The sequence below is a fragment of the Perna viridis genome, chromosome 8 (genome assembly GCF_037379345.1).
Source record: "Perna viridis isolate PV_CMFRI_1.1 ecotype Kerala chromosome 8, ASM3737934v1, whole genome shotgun sequence".
NCBI lineage: Eukaryota > Metazoa > Mollusca > Bivalvia > Mytilida > Mytilidae > Perna > Perna viridis.
This window is the reverse complement of record NC_142452.1, coordinates 36,856,054-36,881,397: the sequence shown is the minus strand read 5'-3', so window position 1 is coordinate 36,881,397 and position 25,344 is coordinate 36,856,054. Positions and strand designations below refer to the sequence as shown.

General features: G+C 32.0%; 1 protein-coding gene and 1 long non-coding RNA gene across 8 annotated transcripts in view; both read left to right on the top strand.

The window, feature by feature from the left end:
- Positions 1-14: 14 nt before the first annotated feature.
- LOC148610374 (uncharacterized) lies at positions 15-9,157 on the top strand. Its single transcript, XR_015914817.1, has 3 exons — positions 15-96; positions 4,209-4,987; positions 6,452-9,157. It is a non-coding gene; the product is annotated as an uncharacterized LOC148610374 (long non-coding RNA).
- A 1,741-nt stretch (positions 9,158-10,898) lies between these two features.
- Positions 10,899-25,344, top strand: part of LOC148610373 (coadhesin-like) — a 37,790-nt gene continuing 23,344 nt past the window's right edge. The window contains exons 1-3 of one of the 7 annotated variants that reach the window (XM_088542905.1): positions 10,899-10,999; positions 23,586-23,678; positions 24,675-24,839. In XM_088542905.1, coding sequence (XP_088399031.1) covers positions 10,930-10,999; positions 23,586-23,678; positions 24,675-24,839 — 328 coding nt within the window. In that variant the 5' untranslated portion in view covers positions 10,899-10,929. Of the gene's footprint in view, positions 11,000-19,157; positions 19,336-19,779; positions 19,834-23,585; positions 23,679-24,674; positions 24,840-25,344 lie in introns of those variants that run through there. The other 6 variants (XM_088542902.1, XM_088542903.1, XM_088542904.1 and 3 more) reach the window with 6 other exon arrangements.

The window sequence follows — 25,344 nt, the reverse complement described above, 5'->3', positions numbered from 1 at the left end:
AGAGATTAGAATTTAATCGACACTATATCATCATTGAATACGTGTAAAAGGACGGTCTACCTGCACTGTAGTAGGTAGTGGGATTTAAGTAGCCAGGTAATTGTTAAAATTTATAGCCAAACGTTAGGTTTTTTTAGGGGGGTGTTGTTTTGTTTGTTTTGTTTTTTGCTTGCATATCAATGTCGACGGCAAAGGTATAAACTTGTGAGTTGAATTATTCTCTTCTGTTATAAATAACTACCTTCTAACCCCCTTATACATATTATAATTGTGTGTTTGTATAAAAAAGAAAAGCTAAGTCTTTATGTGTATTTTGAAAGTAAATAAGAAACCCGGACTCCACTAAAAACTTCGTGCATGGGGCTGGACACCAGTAGGATAGGCTTCTTCTGCTTTTCTAGAAACATCCACCGAGCTGCTCATAAAAAAGTCAAGGCCAGGTTAGACGAAAGAGAAAAGGAAAACTGTGACACGTTGAACACATCGGTTCTTATGATGCAGATGGATATACCATAACGATCCACGAGTTCATGATGACGACCATAAAATTTCTGTAGTGACAACTTCAATCTTGTCGCAACAATATCCTGTTCCAGAATCCTAATTTGTAGAAGTCAAGCGTGATACAAGAAGTCTGCGTAGTTGCGGCAAGCCCTTGGGCAACGTTAGAGTTGTGATATGAAAACTCTATACACAGGTGCTGAAGGGATGTTGCCACATATGAAAAGGAAGCTCACAATACGGAATAAAAAGTAATGTTAGGTCAATAGTTTTCCTTTACCATCAATCTCTAAGTGTATGGTTTGTTAAGATATGAGACTGAAACCCGTGTCTGTATCATCTTTTTTCAAGTTCTTTGAGGAGTAAATGAGTTCATAATACATTATAATAAAGAGTAATCAAGGGAACCAAGGTTATAGCGATAATCAAATGAATGTAATCCTGGGACAAAGACCAGACATGGAAAACAGATATACACAACAAAGAACATAAAGTAACTAAAGTCATACATACAAAGTAACATAAGTAAATGAGCAACTCGGACTCCACTAAAAACTGGGAGCATGGACCAGGTGCACCGGTAGGGTAAGCGTTCTCTGCTTTTCTAGAAACACCCGCCGAGTTGCTCATAAAAAGTCAAGTCGGGGTAGATAAACGAGGAAAGGAAAACTATGACCCGTTGAATCAATCAGTTTTCATGATGCTGATGGATACACCATAACGATCCACGAGTTCATGATGACGACCATAAAACCTCTGTAGTGATGACTTCAATCTTGTCGCAACATAACCCTGTTCCATAAGCCTATTTGTTAGAGTTCTAGCGCGATACAAAGAGTCTGCGTAGTTACGCAAGCTTTGCATAACGTATGAAGTGTGATATGAAAACTCCGTACGCAGGAGCCGAAGGGATGACACTCTTTTGTTACCAATATGCTGAAGAAAAGAAAGGATTGACAAAGCTATTGGGACATTAAAACTGACCTGTTGCTACTATAAGAGTTAGGTGTCACTCACCCATGATAATTTACCTGGACAGGTGTAAGGCAGCCAATACTCTATATGTTCAACATTATAGGGAATTTTCTCAGCTTAAAAATATTACTCACAATGTTTTTTGGGGGTATTTTATGTGTTCTTTTTCATAATTGATATTTTTTGGTTGTTTATTTATTGCATTAAGCTGATGACAGAAACATGTTCAATGTATTTATTTTTAAAGTTTAAAGGTTAAAGTAAAACAATAAACGTCTTATAGTAACACGTTCAACCAATGACAAATAACTTGAAGTTACAATGTTATGCTAGTATTTATTTGAATTGCCCATCTCCAATCGAAATCCAGTGAATACTGGCTTTTTCTTGGTTAAATTGAATACTCCTATATAGTAATTACTTACACAATTATTCAGATTTTAAATTTCTTACGCGTGTGTTCATATTATTTAAGATATACATGTATATTATAGTTCTAATGAAATTCAATGTACTTAATCCATAAGTATATTCCAACAAAAATCATTTTTTCACATATACCACTAAAATCCCAACTCTAAATCATAGCATATAATCCATAACAACAATTGCAATATATATAAAACTAAGAAATATTCTTTGTATAATTCCACTGATACTATCCCAAGCTGTGCTTCCAATGAAAATGGAACTTAATCCAAAGCTTTAATTCTTTAATAACCATTGTACTACATCCAAAACTACATATCATGTTAATAAAAGTCTTTAAAATGCACCAAATCCCAAACTATTATATTTGAATGAATTTGAATGAAAATCATTGAACTTTAATAATCCACAAAAGTTTCAGGGAAAACAGCATTTAAATCCAAATCTATAATTTCAATTAACTGCACTTAATCCAAAAAGTGCCAATATGTAAATATAACTTAATCCAAATCTTAAATTGCATTTAAAATCATTGCACAATTACAATGCAGAATATTGACATACAGAAGGATTCTGAATCGAAATCGTCAAATAAAATATTTTGATCCACGTGTAAAGATACTATGACAGAAGGTAAAGAATCTGTAGTCATGAGGATGAAATAGAGACATCAGACATTCTATGATTTTTAATATTAACACTCCAACATGTTTGCTCAACATAGTATGGTTTGAGCTGTGCCTCCGGTTTTGTTTGACACTAACATTGACAGTTCAGGTAATCTTTGCGTTTATCAAATTAGTTCTGAAATAACAAAAAAAATCATCAACCGATACAAACAACAAGACAATACGCATGTACAGTACTGGCAATATTAAAAGTCTTGTTAAAAATGTCCAGAATTATCTATCAAACAAAAAATGGAAATTTAGGATTCTTTTTTTCTGAAGACATGGAAGTATGATATGCAAATCGCTCATTTGAAAAAAAAACAAACTCGGAAACAAAACGGTGGAACTGTAATGAAGGGCTTAACCTTTAAAATATACACGAACCACTGTGTTTATGCAACTATGATTACTGCTTTGAACCATGCGCCATGCATGATTTGAGCACAACACATTATGATTGTATCGGTACACCGAGATGAACCATGAATCAAAAGTTATTCAGGGAATACTTCAACTGATCAAAAACAAAAACAAAAATTCAGGAGATTATTAGCACGCTTGTGCCATGTCCTTCAACTGAGGAATTTTTTTAATAGTAAGGTAATAATGAACACACTGATACCATGGTTAATGACAATATTACGCTTTACAAGTTCTATCCGCTTCACAGACTGAAAAACTTTGGGAAGAAATAAAAACATATGAGTCAAGGGAAAACAGGATGGACTAGTTCTGCGGGTCATTTCTAATTACAAAAATGAACGTATTGTTATTCACAAACTGTAACCAGAAAAATGAAGTGCGCTACAATAGACATTCAGATGTTCCAACCAACCCTACTTCATTGGTGTTTTGTACTATAATCAACAACAGTAACTATGAAAAACACTACTGAAATACAGACTTAAGTTATGACTTGTAAAATTTGAAAGATATTCATGATTAAACATGTTTCTTTGTTTATTACTAATTTCATTTATTCTCATAGCCTTTATCTTTTAGTAGTTGCAAGTACATGTGCTTTAATTAAAATCCCTCCATTCATATATTTAATTTTAAACTGATTTTAGGGTCATCATGATCATATGTATCTCTGGCTTAAAAGTGAATCTCCTTGAGAATCTCTCTTGTCATGATCCTGGAAATACTTATTTTTTTTTTTTTTTTTTTTTTTTTTTTTATTCAATTAATGCCATCTTGAACAATAATGCAAGTTTAAATGTCTTACTTTAAATATAAAAATTGTGAACATGTTTATGAGAAAACACATTAATCAAGACAGGGAAAAAATTCCAAATATGATTCATGATTCCTCAATGAATATGTATATTTGACAAGTACAAATGCATTCCACTTTGGATTGTATAGAAAAATGAGTATCTCTGGTATCTGACATCATACAACACAGAAGCACCATATATAGAATTTGAAAGTATAATATAGCTAATAGATAATTGTCAATTGTTTGGGTCAAATGACGGTATATAAACTGGTAAGTCGCCCTCATCAATCAAAGTATTATTAACAATAACGAAGAATGTATGATGTAAATCTTAAATCATCAATAAATATTGTGTCTGGTCCAATATTCGCATCACACTTGAAGATTACATGACGAAAATTTAATTCCAGACCCAGCGTACTTCAAGACGGATTCTAACCGGAACCCAACAAATGAAGAGCGCTTTCCTTACATTTTGAATAAGTTCGCTGCTCTCGTGCAATGTCATTGCACCCACATACGTATTTTTATATTATTTTTGGCTGAGTTATGTGGATTTATTGCAGCGTTGTTTTTCTTATCATAAAGTATTGAAAATGATTTATTCCAATCGGTTAAGGAAATCATCTCATTTTGTTATTTCAAAACCTGTAATCTATACGTCAACCTTAACTTTTACACTTATTAATAGAGAACGCATTATACATCTACTATATACAATACGGCATTCCGCAATCAAATGAAACGGTTGTTTTCTGCTACTAAAACACGATAACATAAGAACTTTTAATGGAAAGCAAAATATTTAACATATTTATCATTGCCAAATATACGTCACTTCACCTTCTTTGTACGACAATTGTCATTTCTCTATAGTTAAATATTTATGGTAAAAGTTAAAAAAAAAGTTCATTATTTTTTGTTTAAAGTTTACTTCATTTGTTTGAAATGTTCTAGTGTGCATCAATACCAACAGCTTCATTTCGACATTGTTTTCGCCATAAAATGTCAAAAACAATTTTAGTTGATGGATACTGGGGAACATGGGATGAATGGGGAACCTGTTCTGTGACATGTGGAACTGGTAGTAGAACCAGATAAAGAACATGTACCAGCCCATTGAATGGTGGTGATCCGTGTTTCGGTAAAAGTTCTGATGTTTCGTTTTGTTCTCAGAGCGAGTGTCTAGGTAAAATTTAATGCAAAGAAGGTGTTATTTCTTTCACGTACATTGAAAATCTGATTCTTGTGTACTTTATTAAAACAAATATAAATATCTTGTCTTTTTTTCATATCTACACATATTTTTGATATACAGATTGTAGTATCATATTTCTTATCTAAAATACTTATTTTAACGAAAAATATACAAATGGAATATCTGTAGACATGTATATCTTTGGAAATTTGTACAGCTCGGCCTTTAAGAAATATTCTAAAATATGCAAATATGAGTTTTGAAGAATGTTTGTGTAGGGTCGGCTAAGGACAGTTCAAATCTAATCTGAAGGGTTGAAATTCTTTCTTGACACCGGACTCAATTTTACCAATTGTAAGGTAATATGCGCTTTTCATGGGATAATGAATGGTTTATTTGCTCGCGTTGAAGGCTGTTGCACCCAACATTCATATTACGAATTATGTGTTGTACTGTGTGTAATGTGATTTTATATCATGGTTGATTTCCTTAATTCAAAACAGTTCGGTTAAGTAAATAAGCTTAGGATTATTTTCATGATTTCATAAAACTGAAATTTAAACGTAGACTATATCTTTTTAAGGAAACCTATTGTGTCCAGGTAAAAGTAAATTCAAAATTTAACAAATACCACCTTTACCACTTTTTTGTCATTCTATATATTTGAATGCTTATGTATTTGATAAAGATTTGTTTTTATTATCGTTAGGAATGTCGACCCATTTTATCAGGCAAATCAAAGTCATGCTTTTTCAGTTTCTTTTCATATATATGTGCCTCTGCGATTAAGTTCGAATCCGACCATTTTTATTAAACCTATAGTAATTTAACTAAAATTATTGTGTCGTCCCTTTGATAGGGTAGTGTTGTAAACGTTAAGTTAATCGTCCAATGCATCGTTTTGACCGGATACAATTAAGAGGCTGTACATGTAAAAATCAGGCTGATCCTATGGTATGATAGCACAAGGTAAATTTTATCCTACTTAATTTGTTTTTGGTCCCATGTAATATTTATATCATATGTACATCAAAGGGTAACACATTTTCCTTAAACATGGATGGCTCGAAAAATTATTTGAAAGTTCCCTAACAAAGCAACCACATTTTGCACAAGAATAAAGACTCATCTTCCGTTTAAAATTGATTTCAATGCTTTCTATGCATTTTTTTACTCTTTAAACATTGCAGTTAATAAAAAAAAACAACATTCAACTTTAAGAAGAGGTGCATTTATGATATGAAATGGATAAATTTAATTTAAACAAAATTTGTCATGTGCAACCCACTGCCTGTTTTTGTTTCATGTACGCTCTTAAAGCACTGTCACTGGTTAAAATGATTCATGATGAAACCAACCATGGATTTGTTTTTGTTTTTGTTTTTGTTGTTTTTACATAAAGCTATATTTGTACGTAACGATAGTCCTTTCCGTTTTCAAATCTGTATTTTTTAGAAAACCATACATTCATCTCCCACTGAAATCAACTATAGCAAATCAAGGACAAACTTAGACTGGCTGTAGGTCTGTAACTGTGTCTGAATTAGACGAAAAAGTGAATTTGGTATTTGTCATGCATGAATCACCTCCTATCTGATTTCATGAAGACTGATACTTAACTACTTGTTAGTTAGTAATGTTTTACCACATCAAATTATTTGTGTTTAGCGTTGAGTCCCTGGGAACCATGGACACAGTGGAGTTCTTGTTCCGCAACATGTGGTATTGGTATCATATCCAGGTCACGAGACTGTACTGGTCAGCTACATATTGGTTCCTTGTGTGTCGGTAAAAATCTTGCTATTTTATCTTGTTCCGGAAGGAATTGTGCAGATGAGATGTAATTTAGAATTAACACATATTTACGGTTAATGGCAAAGGCATAGTATTCGAAGTGCCTTGAATAAAAAATGAAATGCATTGATATTAAGCATCTGACACACATTTTTTGTTTTGTTTTTTTATATAAATAATTATTGATTGGATACGATAGATTTTTAAAGCAGTGGGAAATTTCCTCAGTTCCTTGGGCGCTGGGGAATACCCATAATGCATAACAAACAATGCGAAAGTGATGAAAATAATGGGAATAAATTGAAAACACCAGAAAAAGAAAACATTATAACATAATTAGTTTATTACACGTCTTTCGTTTATAATCGTTGATTTTACCAAAAAAACATTCTGCCTTAGAAGTCAGATGGCCGTTATTTTATTTATATTTTAATTTTACTTAAGAACTTGTTCATGTATGTAGACCTTTAAAGGATTCCATGGTTTATAGATAATTAACATTAAGTTTTGCATTCATATATTTTAAGTTTCATCTGAGGCACAACCTATGATTATAGTTGGAACTGGTACCGGCACAGTAATCATCGTGTGTATTATAATTGTCCTTCTTATTTTGATGGTAAAAAGCTTTGATATTTTTAGAACTAATTTGCAAACTTCCTAGTTAATTTGTTTTGAATGTAAGCAAGGGTGCTTTCCATTATGTGGTTCGTTTAAACTGAACCACAGATTGATTCGTACCCAAAGGTTTGTCTCAGTTGACAAAAAAGACCAACCAGAAGTAGAATTGGAGAAAGTTGGTTCGTACTGGTGAATAGAAAACAGGCCAGATTTCAACAAAACAATACGGGAAAAAATAAACAGACAATGTAAGAGACGATGATAAAAGCTAACAACATTAAAGTAAATACAGAGAAACGAACAGTACAAACCCACTTCAAATATGGGTGCTGTGCAAGGGTTGTGTTGTTGTTGTTTTTTTTTGTGTTTGTTTGTTTTTGTATCTTTTTTTCCTTATTTCCTGTTTTTTTAGTGTTTTTCTTTTTTTTTTTTTTGTTCCTTTTTTTTTGTTTTATTTTGTTTTTGTTTTCTTTTCGAATCTTATTTTCTTATTTGTTGTAGTTGCTTTTTTAGTATTGTTTTGTTCGTTGCCTTTTGTGTATATTTTTATCGTTTGCTTATTATTTGCATTTCCTACTTGCTTTTATCTGCTTTTTCGCTTTTTAGTTGAAATTGAATATTAATTTTTACTATTTTCTCACATGCATGAAAAATAAAAGCAATAATCGAAATCAACCAGCCAGGCGTATCAAGCAACCAAATGAAAGAGGTGCATTCTATTATGATCAATACAAGTTGTTAGTATTTTCCTCGTGCAGCAAAACATTTGTTATTTGAAATAATACGATTCTTACACGAACCCTGCTTTCAATTAACGGGAAAAAAAACTACAGATGCGTCAGAAGTAGACCCGCGAGATTATGATAAAAAAGACAAGTCAGTTTTCGGTTCTACTATCACAAGGAAGGTAGCTGATGCAGTAAAATTTGATCTGTTTACTTAATTATTTTTGTACGTTTCACATAAAATAATAATTCATGAGATGTAATTTCAAATTTCAATAGAGTTTTTGGAATGTCACTTTGTTATCAGTATTTGGCCAATCGGGACACAGAATTTCCATTAGGTTACTAACATTCCGTTGTAGAGTGTTTTAAAGATCAATGGCAAAAAACGAAACTATAGCGACTGCGTGGAAAATATAATAACAAATAAAAAAACAATCATATGAATAATAATAACTTTGATTCTTGTTTCAATAGAAAACGTGTTTTATGCATATTTGTCATTGTCAGTTTGTTTAACCCAGAAAACAAAGATGAACACTTGCAAATTACATGCGTATTTCAGGACAATTAAATATTTTTTCGGTCTATGAAGAAATAATCCCAATCATGTGGTGCACACTAATTAATTTGCTTAGCAGTTTATTTGCATGTGAAAAAGAATTTTAGGACGTGATTGTCACATTACAAATTTAGTCTATGAGATACCGTTTTGTATTCAATCAGACAATGTAAGAGACGATGATCAAAGCGAACAACATTAAAGAACATACAGAGAAACGAACTGTACAAACCCACTTAAAACTATGAGTGCTGCGGAAGGGTGGGCAGTTCGGTTTTGCAATGCATTTATGAGATTTTGCATTTAAACAGAAAACTTGTTACTTCTGTAATTCAATTATTTATGTATAACATACTTTAAACTTAAATCATGTAAATTGAAAATAAAATACGAATAATCAGAACATCATAGTGCCATGATTTGTCTGATTTTGAAGATCAATGTGTACAATTTTTTATATCTAGCCTTGTTGTTAAATAATAATCACGTATATAAATAAATATTTGAAAATAACATTGACCATAATTACGTAATCAAGTTACAATTGTGAAGACTCAGTGTGTCAACATCTGCCTTATAACCCTCGTGGAACATTTTTTTTCCAAAATTTATTTTGATGAAATTGATCTTGCTTTAATGTTTAAGCTTAAGCGAGTGAGTTGTTATTTGGCTTTATTCGTCTTTTACGAACTTTCCTCTGAAACATTTGGCTTTAAACACTCGAAATCTGCCATGCTGAAACTTCACACATCTGGTTATCAGAAAATGATGTACGAAACATCACAACATCACTTTCAGCTAAATCGGAGTTATAGACAATGCAAACCTTCATACAGCATACCTAGTTCATATCACACTGTCCATGCTGTGACACTGCATATATCTAGCCGTCAACGAAGTAAATAAATGATCAAATTGAAGAAACAAACATGAAGTCAATGCCTGTCATTGTAAAGTCTTTTCAATTATTTTAACCAGAAATAAAAATTACGAACAAGACGTATTATGGCCTGTTCTTGATCATTGTATATAAGTGACTTGTTTCGTGAAAAGAATAAAAATGAAATAATTCAAGTCTTAACAATTTGCATCACGCGTTTCTCAAGCATTTGTCAATATCAATTGTAAACGAACTTCATCTTCATTTTCCTATACTTCACGTCTTAAATGGTAGAAATACCTACCGTCGAATATAATTTTACAATATATATCGTCCTGTGATATTGGGCGCATTATGTTTTACAAACATTTCGGGTTGAACATTCAATCCCTTAAAATGGTTTCCAATTTTTGAAACATTATCATTGGCTTGGCACGGGTATGCTTATCTAATTCGATTTGTATTTAATCATCGAAGCTAGCGAATAGTTTCATAGACAGGTTTGGTTCTTAATCGCATTCATAAAGTACAAGCAAATGAAGCTGCCATGATGCTATTTTAAGCTCCTGAAATTTGAAGTACAAGCTGGATTTTGACGCTTTTTTGGACTTAAGTATACAGCACCCAATTGATAATACAAACATGCACGGTCCCTTCGGGTGCATATCATATTTTTTTTCAGTTTTAAAAATAGACTGAGAATTTTTGTTTGCATTGTTTTTAATTTGAGCGTTATTTGATTATTTATTCATTTGCATTTTCTGGAAATATGGGATAGGCTGAGCTTAAAAAAAACGTGTTCAACCCCATTGCATCTTTTTTATCAATCAAATGTAGGAACCACTGACGTTTATACTTTATATGATTCTGAGTTTTGGACCTTTTTATGTTGAGCGTATAATAACCTCCGGCTGTGGACACTTAAATGTCGACAAATTGTATTTCTTTGGTTTATTCTTGCACCATCAGATAGGATTGTTGATTCTTTGACGCTGCACCCATTTACTGTTTCTTCCCATTTTTTCTTATTCCCCTCTCGTTCATTTTATTGCTGTAATATATGTAATAATATTCTACGTAAGCGCCTTTCTTTAATTCAATGCTATATCGTTTTGAATTTCCTTCTTTAATTCATTAACTCAATAAAAAATTGATTTTGAATAAGAGGTTATAGCTAAAACGTCATAATTTAATTTAAAACAAAATACCTTCGTTTAAATATAGAAAAATGCATGCATAAGTAGGTATGTCAATCATTTAATGGTATTTTGAAAGAGAAATTCGACAACATGTGATTGATTTACTAACACGGGTATTAAACGACTTCCTACTTCGCATTGGACTGAATATAATGATGCCGAATTTAACTATAAAAATAGTTTTACTCCTGGCAATATTCAACGATTTAGCTGAAGCAACTAGTAAGTCTTCTTATTTTTTTTTTTACAAAATCGTTGTTCTTAAACTAAACGACATATATTTCTACAAAAGTTACCAATGGATGAATCCAACATAATTGTGCATGTGTACAAATATATATGCTTTAAAAAAGCAAGCACAATTTCAACCAAAAAGAGGTTTCTCAAGAAATTAATTTATACTGTACAGCATGCAAATACGGGTGGTTTTGGTGTATTTTAACGGTCTGTCTGTAAACGCCAAAATAATTTCCGTAAAAAGTTACTCGTACCTAAAGTCCTAAGTGCATCACTTTGCATCAAATAAATTAGAACCGCAATTTTTGTTTGTGTTTATTTTTGTTGTTGTGTTTTCCTCGAAATCACCACATTTTATACCAACTAATAAAACCTGCAATATTTTAGTCATATTTATTACAAGACGAGAAACAGACAAAGCAGTAGAGACAAATTTTGGAGCAATATCTTAAGGATGATTAAAGCAAAACACAAATGTTCTCGGACATTGGAATGAAGAAATAATCGGTTTACAACAAATTACGCAATTATGTAATGTATGCCAAATATGCTGAATATGTTAGTAAACTGACATTAAGGATGGGACATTTACAAGTATAAATCGGGAGCATGGACAAGGTGCACCAGTAGGTAAGCGTCCTCTGCTTTTCTAAAGTTTGTTAAAATGAACTTTAAAGGGTTTTATCAGAGGGGACTCTTTAAAGACTCTCTCATAAAATTTGCAGCATACCTTTAATGGCTTCTAAGAAAGAACGGTGAGGTGAAAATAGACAGGTACTAAAAATACTACTTTACTTTTGGAAATTTGACAAATAAATGGGCTTATGATCTGGACTCTAACAAAATATTCGCTACATCAGAGTTCAAAACTGTTGTATTCAATGTGTACCTGACATGATAAGCTTTCAGATGATACCCAGTTTGCATATACTGGCTAAATCACAAAAAAATACACAATGCATCCTAGGAATTACTTTGTTTTTTACGGACTACTTTCTGGTATGTGCAGGCGACGGGTTCCCCTTCATAGTGGTATTATACCAGTAGAACGTACAAACTTGTTACGTTTTTTTCATATCCCGTATTTGAAATTAAAGTAACAGTCTTTGTACGAATCATGCAGATTCGGTAATGCGTGGTACACACTAAGAAAAATGCTACACATTTTTTATCCTTGTTATCAAGTTTCTTAATAGGTCCATAGTTATCTCCTTTAATTTTGTATTTAATCGTACATTTTACATATTTTTTTATTTCCTAAGAACAAGGGTTATATGAAAAGTCGCATGTTAATTTCTGTTTATAATAAAATTTTAAACAAAATTTCATCAATAAAAAATATGTAGATCTTCCAACCGTGAATCACATTTTTGCATGAGTTTTAGTTTTACATGATTCTTAGATGGAGTACTACTTCAAAAGTACTTTTACGATGCCATGGGGAATAGGTATGCAAACATCAAACACAAGCACCCTTTCCTGTCCCTTCTCTTTACAATTAAGATAAAGTAAATATGTAATAAATGTCTTCAACTATTAGTTATCTTCCGGTCTCAGTATCGTATTAATTTTCCCATAGACTTCTATAGTGAAGTGCATATTTTTAGGATTTTTTAAAAAATATGTAAATTGATTCAATAAAACTTTCACTTATGTAGCATTTCTAAGGACATGTGAAGAAATAATTTCCCGCAAAGAAAATAGGGTGAGTCCACGAAGATCGGACAGAAAAGTAGTCTCGAACTATAAATAGCCATTTTCCCTACTTTCACTTTCGTTTTGCACTCACCAAACCAACCTTTTCAGTGGAACATTTTTATGATATTATGTTAGATTTTCTTTTAAAAAAGTTCTTCATCTTACAGTGTGATGTTTGCTCTATTTTATAAGTCATTGTTCATATCTTTTGACAAAATATTAGTTTGTAGAGAGGCAGAAAGAAAATGCACTATATTTTTATAGCATCCATGTTTTGACGTACACCTGCTCAGGGATATGCAATACGATACTGGTACCTATTACTAATAAACATTTCAATATAATCCTAAAAGTTGTTGTTTTTCTGCTAGAGTATTCATTTTCATACTGAAAATTCAGAACATCATTGCCCTGCTATAAACATGAGTTTTCTATTAAAATTTTTATATAGGTACCCTATTCCAGGCATGAGACTAATATCTCAGTGTTAGCCAGAAAATATTACTTTTGATAAAAAGCTGCTTCATTAGTCAAACTAAGCAAATTTGTGGTTTATTCTGACATGGTAGATACATGAGCTGTACTATGAGTTCCAAATCATTATTTAATCCCCACTTGTGACTTCCATATATGGAAATATTAATATTCGAACCTCCGTTTTTGTCTTTAACTCAAGGGAGCCTCTTGTTTCAAGTAAAGTATAATGACTGGTACAACCAACTGTTTTAAACTATAGATATGGTCATTTCAATTATAATAAATCCAAAAAAAATTATACCAATATCATAGTTTTAAAAAAATATAGCTTTTCATATGCAGAAAATACAGATTTTAAGCCATTTTGGTACCCCAGGCAGATACAAAAGGACCTCAATATGACAGGAAAAGGACTTTTTCTTTAAAACAGATAGCTATGATGCAAGAAAAATAGTTTATTGATATAAATATAATAATAACAACTGTCTGCTTTAGATACTTTTTGAAAAAATTCAGTTTTTATATGAAAAAACACCTTTATTTTTCTTGCCGCATTAGAATCTGTCCATTTGAACCACTAAAAAAAGCCCACTAAAAAACTGGCTGTTGACTTTTGTGACATTTCTGTGTTTAAATCAACCACACAGTTATATGGCAACTCATTTTAGCTATTTATTTGAAAGAAAAACAAAAAATAAAAAAAATATTCATTTTTTCATATATAAGAGGCAATGTATGGAAAATGACTATTTTCAAGTCCTAACCACATACTTAAAATGTGTTGTAACTTGAAAACTATCCTTTATGCAGGAGTATTACTTGCTTTAGGTTACATGAATATAGATATGCTCATCATAAACAGTCAAGATAATAATTTTATTGAACTGATATTATACAAATTCATGAAAACAAAATGCATTTCCAAATTTGGTAAAGATTAACCATAAATGCAAAAAACCAGAGCTACCATAAAAAATCAGGTTCAAAAGTTGGCTAATTCATCTTAAAAGTGTTACCTGCATTGGGGTACTACTTTTTCAGCTGGTAAAGACCACTTGCTGAATATCCAACTTTACTTGAAAAACTGGCTTACTAGGTCTCAGTATCGTATTAATTTTCCCATAGACTTCTATAGTGAAGTGCATATTTTTAGGATTTTTTAAAAAATATGTAAATTGATTCAATAAAACTTTCACTTATGTAGTATTTCTAAGGACATGTGAAAAAATAATTTCCCGCAAAGAAAATAGGGTGAGTCCACGAAGATCGGACAGAAAAGTAGTCTCGAACTATAAATAGCCATTTTCCCTACTTTCACTTTCGTTTTGCACTCACCAAACCAACCTTTTCAGTGGAACATTTTTATGATATTATGTTAGATTTTCTTTTAAAAAAGTTCTTCATCTTACAGTGTGATGTTTGCTCTATTTTATAAGTCATTGTTCATATCTTTTGACAAAATATTAGTTTGTAGAGAGGCAGAAAGAAAATGCACTATATTTTTATAGCATCCATGTTTTGACGTACACCTGCTCAGGGATATGCAATACGATACTGGTACCTTCCGTAAGCTCCCACAACACCTTAGATTAATTATATCAGAATATTTTTTTTCTATTTTGAACAAAATTTTATAATTTCATTTCAGTATTAATTTGAAACTTAAATCAAGCTTAATGCAACTATCACCTTTTAAAACTTCATATTTACGTAATATTATCTATTTATTTTAATGTCATGTTTGATAATTTATAATTGATAGTGTTTCATTACCCTCTAATGTCTGGTTGTTGTGCGCATAAAATTTATAGAATATAAGGAAAGATTATATGATCAATGCTATGTCATGTATACTATACATATATCAGGCTGAACTTTAAAACAGTATTGTATATATCTATACTTGTTCATCTATGCAAAAATTCGTACCAATTCATTGATCGTTAAATTGGTAGTACAACTTCCTTGTTAGTTTTAAAATACATATAAAGCATCTTTTCGTTACCTAATATTATTTTTTTACCAGTGGTGACATTCAAAATTCAACATTTATCACACTATATATTTCATATGGAAATGTGTTTACAATCGTTCAATATAAATTATATAATGTTAGTATTGTGCATATGTAAGCAAAACTGATTCGAATTTATTTTCAGTTTGTTACCAAAGTGTCTTTCCGAACTACCTTCTTAATATCATTAAAAATTATGATTTTTCAACACTGTATACTTCTATTTCCCATACTCAGTTAAAATCCCGACTTAAAAACATTATACATCGTTGTTTTTCCAAAAAATATGGTACATCTAGATACAAATATATAGTTCTTGGTAGAGATTCCTCGTACTTTGTAAGAAATAATTCAAAATCATCTTCCAAATACACAGAGGAAGATGTTTACAAAATGTTGGAATTTTTAATCAACAACATATTTGTCCAGTGTGGTGGACGTGTTTTTCAACAAACGGTCTACATTCCCATGGGAACAAATTGTGCTCCTTTACTTGCTGACCTATTCCTTCACTCTTATGAGGCTGACTTTATAGCTGATCTGATCAGAAAGAAAGAATATCGTTTGGCTAGATCCTTCAATCTCAGTTTCCGCTATATAGATGACGTATTATCTTTAAACAATCCTAATTTCAGGCGGGTGTTTCTAGAAAAGTAGAGGACGCTCTCAGCTTTCAATGGAGTCCGAGTTGCTCATTTACTTTGTTACTTTGTATGTATGATTTCAGTTACTTTATATTGTTTGTCGTGTATGTTTGTTTTCCATGTCTGGTCTTTGTCCCTAGATTACATTCTTTTGATTAACGCTATAATCTTGATTGCCTTGATTACTCTTCAAATAATTGTTTTACGAGGATTTCTTGTCAAATCAAGAAATGGAAATAGATGTGTGAATAAACTGTACCTTTGATGTTATCGTCAATATTTCAGATTCCATAGAAACGCCGGTTGCATTGATAGCTGGAGTTGTTATTGGAACAGGAGTTATCGTTTGTCTAATTATCATCATCGTCATATTGATTCTTAAAAAGTTTAAATGACAATTTCCTAAGATTTCGAAAACAGCCTTACTTGAAGAATATCAGTGTTTAAGATGTGCTCAATAAATACAATGTATACATATTGATCATAGCATTAAACTGAAAGCACTGAAAATACCATATTTATTCTTCATAAGGTTTTTTTAGCATGGCAATCTCGTCTATTTTACTAAACTTTGGACACAACAGTACTTGTTTGCAGTCTTATAAATATTTTATTTACTTCCGGTGAATAATACAAAATCGTGCTCGAATTTCTCCTACATCAAACAAGTTTGATTTTATTATTATTTTTTTTTGTAATGTGGCCGCATTTAAACAACGGGACCAAACTTCAAAGAAAGTTTCGTTCTAACATTCTTTACATCCTCTATAAATAATGAGTTGTTGTTTGAAGAAGATACAATTTTGCAGATATGTACGTATTCTGGTGGAACTTCTACTTGTTAAGGTCGAGTTAGGCGGTGATTAACGGATGCTCCAAATTCGAAATATATAGATGGATATCACTTCCATAAAATGTGCATAGAGAATAAAGCTGGGGATGCACTTTATTTCAGGAAATTGATTAGACCTACATTTACTTTTTTTAAATAGTTAACAACTTATAGAATTTAGCAGATTTAGCATCATCGCTTTTCAGCAGTATGTAAAACGTATACAAAATGATTTCTAAAATTCATTAGATTATAAATTAGAACGTCTATAATTCGTGTATGGTGTACAAACCTGTATAAACCAAATCATGAATAATCCGAAATTCTGTCTAAACCAGACATTTTTAAAGTTCTTTCACATCCACTTAAACTATTTTGAACATCTGTATAAACTGAACCAATTTTAAGGTCCAAAATGTTTCAGTTTAACATATTTCACTGTATTATTACACTAATAATGACGTAAAATGTTACAGATTATGTAGCTGGGAATGTTGCAGAGGTTAGATATGATTTTTTTATGGAACATCATAAGATTTTGATTTGATCATGTTCAGTAGATACTAAAAAGCAGGAACAATTTTTATTTTATTTTTATTTTTTTTTTTTTATTTTTTTATTTTTTTTTTTTTTTTGTTATGAGTGACTGATTTATATTTAGAAAATGTACGGTTCAATATTGATTAGTGAAATGAATAATCATATGCATATCTTTATATACACATTTTTTGTACATTATATTTACGTGGTGTGGATCACTTGAGGGAGATCATAATCGTGGAGTTGGTAATGGACACATCATTATACACAACACATTTTTTCGTTATAGAATTATGAAATTTCGCACATCAAAAAATATCAATTTTCATATTTTCAATATCAAAGCTTGCAGGGATATTAGAATAAACAATTCCCTAAAACTGTTATGGTGACTTGAGGTAATCTTTTTATATTTGAGTTTAATTTATTGTTCTTATGTGATGTTTTGTGATCAAGTGTGTGTCTATGGATATTAAATACAACACAACGTTGCGGGATATGATTTAATGTCATATCAGATACCCAATTTTTCATTGAGGTGGTTTTCATTTTCATTCTCAGTTTATCTTGCTAAAAACGGTTTTCTTGAAACATAATTGTTTTTTATAAAAGGTTGGAAATATGCTTAAATTTGGTCCTTCTATTAATGATGATCACTTAGAAATGATATTTAGCGGTACATTATGGCAAAGATATTTTTTTCTTTTCTTTTATTCACTTTTCATTTACAATACGATATCAGAAAATATACCTCCGAACCTGAATATGAATTAAATGAAATTGTATAACAATCCTGACGCATCTTTATCATTAGGCTAGTGGATCATTTGTTGTTACAAGTCACATAAGGCCTAAAACATAACATAGACCGAACTATCCTTATTATCTCACCTTGCCTAAAAGGCCATGTAGGCTATTTCCATCCCTCTGCGTCCATCGTCTTGGACGTCGTTTTTCTGATCTCTTTTCTTCTGCAACAACTGTGCCAATTTGAACAAAACTTGGTGTGAATCTCCCTTAGGATGTTTTGCGTAGATGTGATGTTTTTTTGTTCCTTTTTTTAACCTTCGAAAAACATGGCCGCTGTTACTATGCGTTTATCAAAAATCTAAGAATAGCACTTCTTATTTATGTTGTCTGTGCGTGAGTCTTAAAATCCTTATCAAAACTAGGAAGTTTGTCCCAGGAAAACTTAAAAACAAATTCAATATTTCAAACTAACCTTCATTATATTATTCCGATATATTATAAAACATAAAAGACTAAGCTGTCGGCCGAATACAACAATTGAAAATGAGTGGCAGGAGTTAAAAATGACACGGGGTTAAACGGAATTTCTGGCAAAGAAACATGCTGAGTTGAGAGACCTTGTGTTGACTTAACGCCCCATAGGGAGCGAATATGATAGGTAGGTAGCTAGGCATTAATCCGACAAGCACACTTCCTGTAAAAGTACGAATGAATGAAGTATAAAATTTATATATATTTCAAATCAGGTAGTAGTTTGATGAGAAAACCTGGAAAAGGACATTATAAGATTTATATTTTAATAAAGCATACATTGTGTAAACATGTTAATAATAATCTTGGACAATTATGATAATTGTCAATTTTATATATTTCATCGTTGTTTCACCCTTAAATATATGTGCTGAACCGATCCATGCAACTATAATTGGGACCCATCATCGGTCATTGAATTGTCAAACTGATTCATTGAACCGGTGATCGCTTCAAACTTCCATCACGTGACCGCATATCGTTTGATATACTTTACGGATTCCATTTTCTTTCGATTGTCAAATAGTTGCGCGGATCGGTTCGGGGACTGTTTCTCCGACATACCTGAATAAAGATGACAAGTGATACATTTGACAGTCAATTCATTTTATATCGTACCTGGCATTCGTAATAAGTAAAAACCCTCTGACATAACAAGGTAATTACTTTATGAAAGGATGCTTACTTTGTAATGTTAACTGAAATGAATCAATGATTTAGATTTTTCGTTTGATAAAAGGACTTCCTAGTTTGGACAAAATCTACAACATGCGGGAATTTTTTCATAAAGGGGTATTTTTCCTAACCCTCATTCAGTTGTCAGTAGGGAGAATTCGTAAGTACATAACACCTGATATGTTTTAGTCTGTAAAGTAAAAGGACTGTTTATCAATATTAATACGAACAGTGATTTGGTAGTATTGTATATTCAAGTTATGTTTACTTAATCCCATTTTTTCTATTAAAGTTGCTCAATTTCTAACAAATATTGATTACTAAAATATTCTTGAATTCGGAGTACCCTCTTCTTTATTCAGGCATTATCAACATTTGTTCGTTGTAATAGATGTTTACTTAAAGTTTCTGGTGGCTGCTTGACAAAATTATTGTTGCAATCATAACAATTTCATCAACATCAAACTTTTACAATTATAAAATTTAAGCAAGGCTTATCTTCAAAATACGCAGAGATTTTATTGCATTATCCAAGTATTTATTCCTTATAACCTCATGAAATAACCATTAAAGTGATAGTAAAGATTGCCTTTTTCAGATATTGACCGGTCAAATTTAGTAGAAATGCACTATGGAAAAATGGCAGGAATAGATTTATGTACGTTTTTCCCTTTATTCTTAGTAAAAAATTACCTACGTCACAGATGCTTCAAGATAAATTTAAATAGCTTTCGGTTGTTTTCTAGATGTATTGACAATATCCGATGCAAAAAGACTCAATTTAGAAACCAGTCAAACAGGAGAAGGGGAGTTGCAACTTTTTTCAGAAATAATTTTGAGTTTGAAATTTATGGGGAGGCCATTGACTGTAATGGTAAATTTATTATTTTAGATGTTTCTATTCACGATTTTAGAATTAATCGCACTTCATGGATCAAATGACGATGACCCTGATTATTTAAAGAAAATATATAACAAGGTTCAGTTTTATTATAACACATCTATTATAATGGTAGGGGTACTAGAATGTGGTCCAAAATTATTAGATTTATACTTTAAACTACCACATTGTAAATAACCAAAACTCATCTTTTCATCCGATGATGAATGAGTTAGATTTGTGAGACATCTGAAGATTGCAACACCCAAACGTTAGGAGGTAATCCTGGAGAGGCCTTTTCACTAAAGTGTCGTCTTGACTATTTCAATGATTTGTCAGACCTGGACCATTTGTTTTGACATCAAACATTGGATCGCTTATCGTTTTGATCGTGCCCCTGTCTTGATTGAACTTAAATTTATAAATCAAACTCGTGGGCGATGGACATGGAAATTTAATAACAGTTTGTTAAAAGGTGCTGTTTTCATTGAGAAAGAGAAACAAGGTATAAAAGATGTTATAATTGAGTATGAGTGTGACTCAGATGAGAAGGTTGAAAACCATAATACAAAATGAAAATTAGTGGTACAACCATTTGCTTCTAATCTTATTTTAATTGAGAAACTGATAAAATAGAAAATGCTTTACAATCTTAGTTAATAAATATATATGAATCTCTAGAGTATAAGGAGTCAGCCAGTGTCAGGTTAGAAAAAGAAAAGCTGCAGATAAAACGTCTGGCTCTTAGTGAGAAAAAAATATGGAATTATTACTAGAGCTAAAGCCAAATGGCAGGTAAACGGTGAAAACAAAAATAGTAGATAATGTTGTAACTTTGAAAAGAAAAAAATCACCAGAAAGATTATCTCTTAACTGGTCACTGACAGCAATCACGTTATTCAAGACCCTGGACAAATTTTGGATCAACAAAAACATTTCTGTAAACAATTATACAAAAGTATTAATATTTAATTGAACGATACACACAAGTAATTTTTTAATGACGACAACCCCTATGTCACAAAACCAACCCCTGAAGAAATTGAATTTTGTGCAGGAGAGCTTTCTCTGCAAGAAAAGTTCAAGTCACCCGATTTCTTTACAGAAGAATTCTATCAGTTTTTCTGGATGGATATTAAGTATTTATTCCTAACGAGCCTGACTACAGGTGTAGTAACAGGTAAGTTTTTAATTAGTCAAAGACAAGGTATTATTACCTACCTACGAAATGAAGGAAAAGGAAAACATCTCATAAAAATTGAACCGGCGACCTATAACATTGTTATGTGTTGACTACAGAATAGCTTCCACGTGTACAGCAAATAGAATGAATACAGTATTACAAAATATAATTCGTCAAACACAAAAAGGATTTTTAAAAGGTAGGTATACTGGTGAATGTGTCCGACTAGTTTCTGATCTTATTGAGAAGCTAGAGGAAGATGATAAACCAAGTTTGTTATGCTAATTGATTTTGAGAGAGCTTTTGTTATGGTTGAATGGTCTTTCATAACAAGTACTCCCATGTTATATGGTTTTGACCAGTTATTATGTAATTGGATCAAAACCTTTTGTACTGAAGTTACAAACGCTGTAACAAACAATGGCTATTTGTCTGATTTTTTTATTTAGACAGAGGTGTCGAGCAGGGAGATCCTTTATCATCCTCCGTATTCATTCTTGAGTTAGAGCTCCTGGGGGTATCACTAGGGTGGATTAAAATTTCTGCATATTTCCTCATTTTGCAAATCTTTCCAGATGTCGTGCCCCCCCCCCCCCCAAAAAAAAAAGTGATATACCTTCTGCATGTTACTTTATGAAAAGTATTTCTTCTGAGCTCTATTGAGATATACGGCGGACACAAAATATCATACCTTAATAGAGAGGGTTCAGAGTACGTTCCTGCAAGGATCAACTCATTTTGGCGAGATGTCTTGCTTGAAATCAATCTTGCGCCAACCCATATGGTTGAACTCGTCTATTGAAGTCAATAAAGAAATATATAAAGAAAGCTATTTCGAAAACAACATATTTTATTTAAATGATTTCATCTCGGAACTTGTATTCCTATTGTTTGATGAACTCAAGAACAAATTACTTAAAATACTACAATAACATACATGCCATACAAGTGGAATGGAAAAAAAATATTTTAGAAAATAAATGTAGGTTAAATATAATTGAAAATAAATATGTTGATAAATTGAAAAGCCAGCACAAGCCATGCAAATACATTTACCAATTGTACATAGAAAAGCAAAGTCCTCTAAGAATTCAAGAAAAATGGAAGGAAGTTTTAGACTCAGATGATGTTTATTTGAACTTAATACACAGGAGCATTTTTAGTTTTGCCAAGAACTCTGGATTTCTAAATTTTCAATGTAGATTGAGAATCCATCAAAACTGAGAATTAATGCTTTCCCTTTTAAATGTGGTCTAATGGAAACCGAACCGTTTAATTTTTGTAATGAAACAAAAGAAAGTTTTATTCATATTTTTATGAATATGTATGTACCATAGGAATATCTGGATTGCATTAGTATATTTTAGTCATCTCAAATATCGTCAAGAGATGTGTTTATGAATTTTATAGGCAAAGACATTAATAAAGAAGTGAGACATATTTCGATGACAGCTAAATATTTTGTTTATAAATGTATATGTACTGAAACAAGACCCTTATTTCGGTATTTTTTTAATTATAAAAAAATATCACATTAAACTTGAGAAAATGTCTTTAATATATGTTTCCCCTAAACAAAAAAAATTTTTACAAAACAAAAGGCAACAAAGTGAGTATGTCCTGGGTGTAGATACTTAATACATTTATCAGTAAAAATACCGTTATCAATTAGTATCATTAAAATATTGTATACATTTTATATACTGCATGTATGAATATATGTATAGGAGGTCTTTTTTAATGTTGTGTGCATTATGTACCTGTTCCTACCATATATTTCAAAAAATAAAAAAAATACAAAACAGAGGTAAGGGGGAAAAACGATGTGCCACCCATTTCCCGATTCTGACATAAAATGGTATTTAAAACACTATGCCGCCATGAAACAAATAAATAACTTCAAGTTTAGCTTTAGTTAAAAAAAACTTCAACTGCAATTGTTTGTTCGTTTTTTTCCTTAAGTTTGTAAGTGTCTAGTTTGCTGTATAATGATGTATATCTAGGTATACTATACGCGACGTTGGATTAAGCCCGCAATTGATTTAGCCGTAATTTATTTCAATCAATCTTTTTTGAGTTGTCGTTCTTCTAAACACACGGATGTAAACACATTAAAATTGTGAAGAGATGTTGTTTTATGATACGATTGAGCCAGTCGTTCTACATGATTTAAAAATTGGTATAGATGGCAGTTGATAAGGTTTTTGTTTTTCATTTTAAATATACATGGTCCGGGCTTTATGTGACGTACTATCTGACGTCGAGAAAAGGAAAACGAAGCCAATAGACGAATATTTGTTTCTATTTACTTAAATGAAGTTTATATAAGTTAAATATCATTTTTTAGCTGATGAATTGATCAAAGATGAAGATTGTTCAGTGATCTGTGCGACTAAGATAGAGACAGACGTCAAATTTTGTGTTGAGACAGATTGTCCAGGTTTGATTTACAGCAAAGTAGCTTATGTTATAGTTGATGGCTACTGGGCACAATGGGTACTACTGGATTTTGTAATTTCCCAGAAATGAACGTCACAATATGATTGGACCTCATGTGTAACCAGACATGAACCCGAGTCTTATATATTTAAAAGCATTTTTCGGAATGACATGGGTTGTGTTCTTATTGTATGACTTATCATTTACTGCGGTTCTCGGTCCCGCATGGGAAGAATTGGGATTGGTATTACATACGATGAGGACATAACGTTTTGTTGGTTTAAACTGGTCTGAAGCTGGCATGTCAGTTAACACTTAGTAGCCCTTTGTCTGTGCATATGTGTACCGAATTATCAGTTTCTTTATTTATGTTTTAAAAAGAGACCCAGACCTTTTTAACTGATTTTTAGGTGTGTTTAATTGTGTTATATTTTTTTCCAAAGTGGCCCGTTTTGACAAGGAAGGGTAGTAATCACGCCAAAAAATACTCCGCCTCATTTGTGTGCCTGTCCCAAATCAGGAATTTATGGTCTCAGTGTGTCTTGTAGCGTTTTCAATTTCAGTTTACTTTATGTTGCTGGAGTATAAAGAGGTAACTCTTTCACTCCATATGTGTATAATGTTGTTTTGGTGTAAGCTTACTCCTGCCCAGTGGTGTAAGGGTTTCCTCGTTCACTGAAGACCAATAGATGGCCTTGACCTGACATTTTTCATCCCGGTGGGGTTGTTTTCCCTTTGACATAATCACCATATCCATAAGAATAGATTAATATTTGGCTTTTTAAATATTATCCTTGCTTGTTATCAGCCCTTGATTGATATCGTTCCTCGGGCTAGCGGCCTTGTGCTGAGAACAAGGGCATCTTAAAAGGCCATGTATACATCCCTAAATATCTTTAGAGAATTACTTTGATATCATCAATGATATCTTTTTTCTATAAAATCTTCTTCTTCTTCTCGGGAAGCGATGTGTTAACTGTTTTCTTCCTTGTTGAAGTTGATGGCTACTGGGCACAATGGGTCGAATGGGGAACATGTTCAGTGACGTGTGGAATTGGCGATAGGACCAGAACAAGACGATGTATCGGTCCACTGAATGGTGGTGCTTCGTGTTCTGGTGAATGGACTGACGTGTCGTCGTGTTCTGAAAAAGGTTGTCCAAGTGAGTTCCACCAGAGTGTGTTTTTGTACCTAATGTCAATTATTTCTCCATATATTTCATAAACACGTAGGCAGAGTACTAATGCCAATTTTACACTAGTCAACAACAAACAAATAAACAGAAGTCTGATTGTATTACTGTTCATAGCTAGTACAAAAAAAATATTCTTCCACGATATACCTGATAATGATAAACCTTTTATTTCTTATAAACATGATGAATTCAAGATATTATTCCTTTCATCTGTGGTAACATCCCTTCAGCACCTGCGTATTGAATGTTCATATCACAGCTCATACGTTATGCCAGAGCTTGCCGAAACTCCGCAGACTTTTTGTATCGCTCTAGAATTCTAATGAATGAGCTTCTGGAACAGGGTTATGTTGCTGCAAGATTGAAGTCATCACAACAAAAGTTTTATGGTCGTCATCATAAACTCGTGGATTGTTACGGTGTATCCATCTGCGCCATGAAAACTGATTTGTAAAACGTGTCGTAGTTTTCA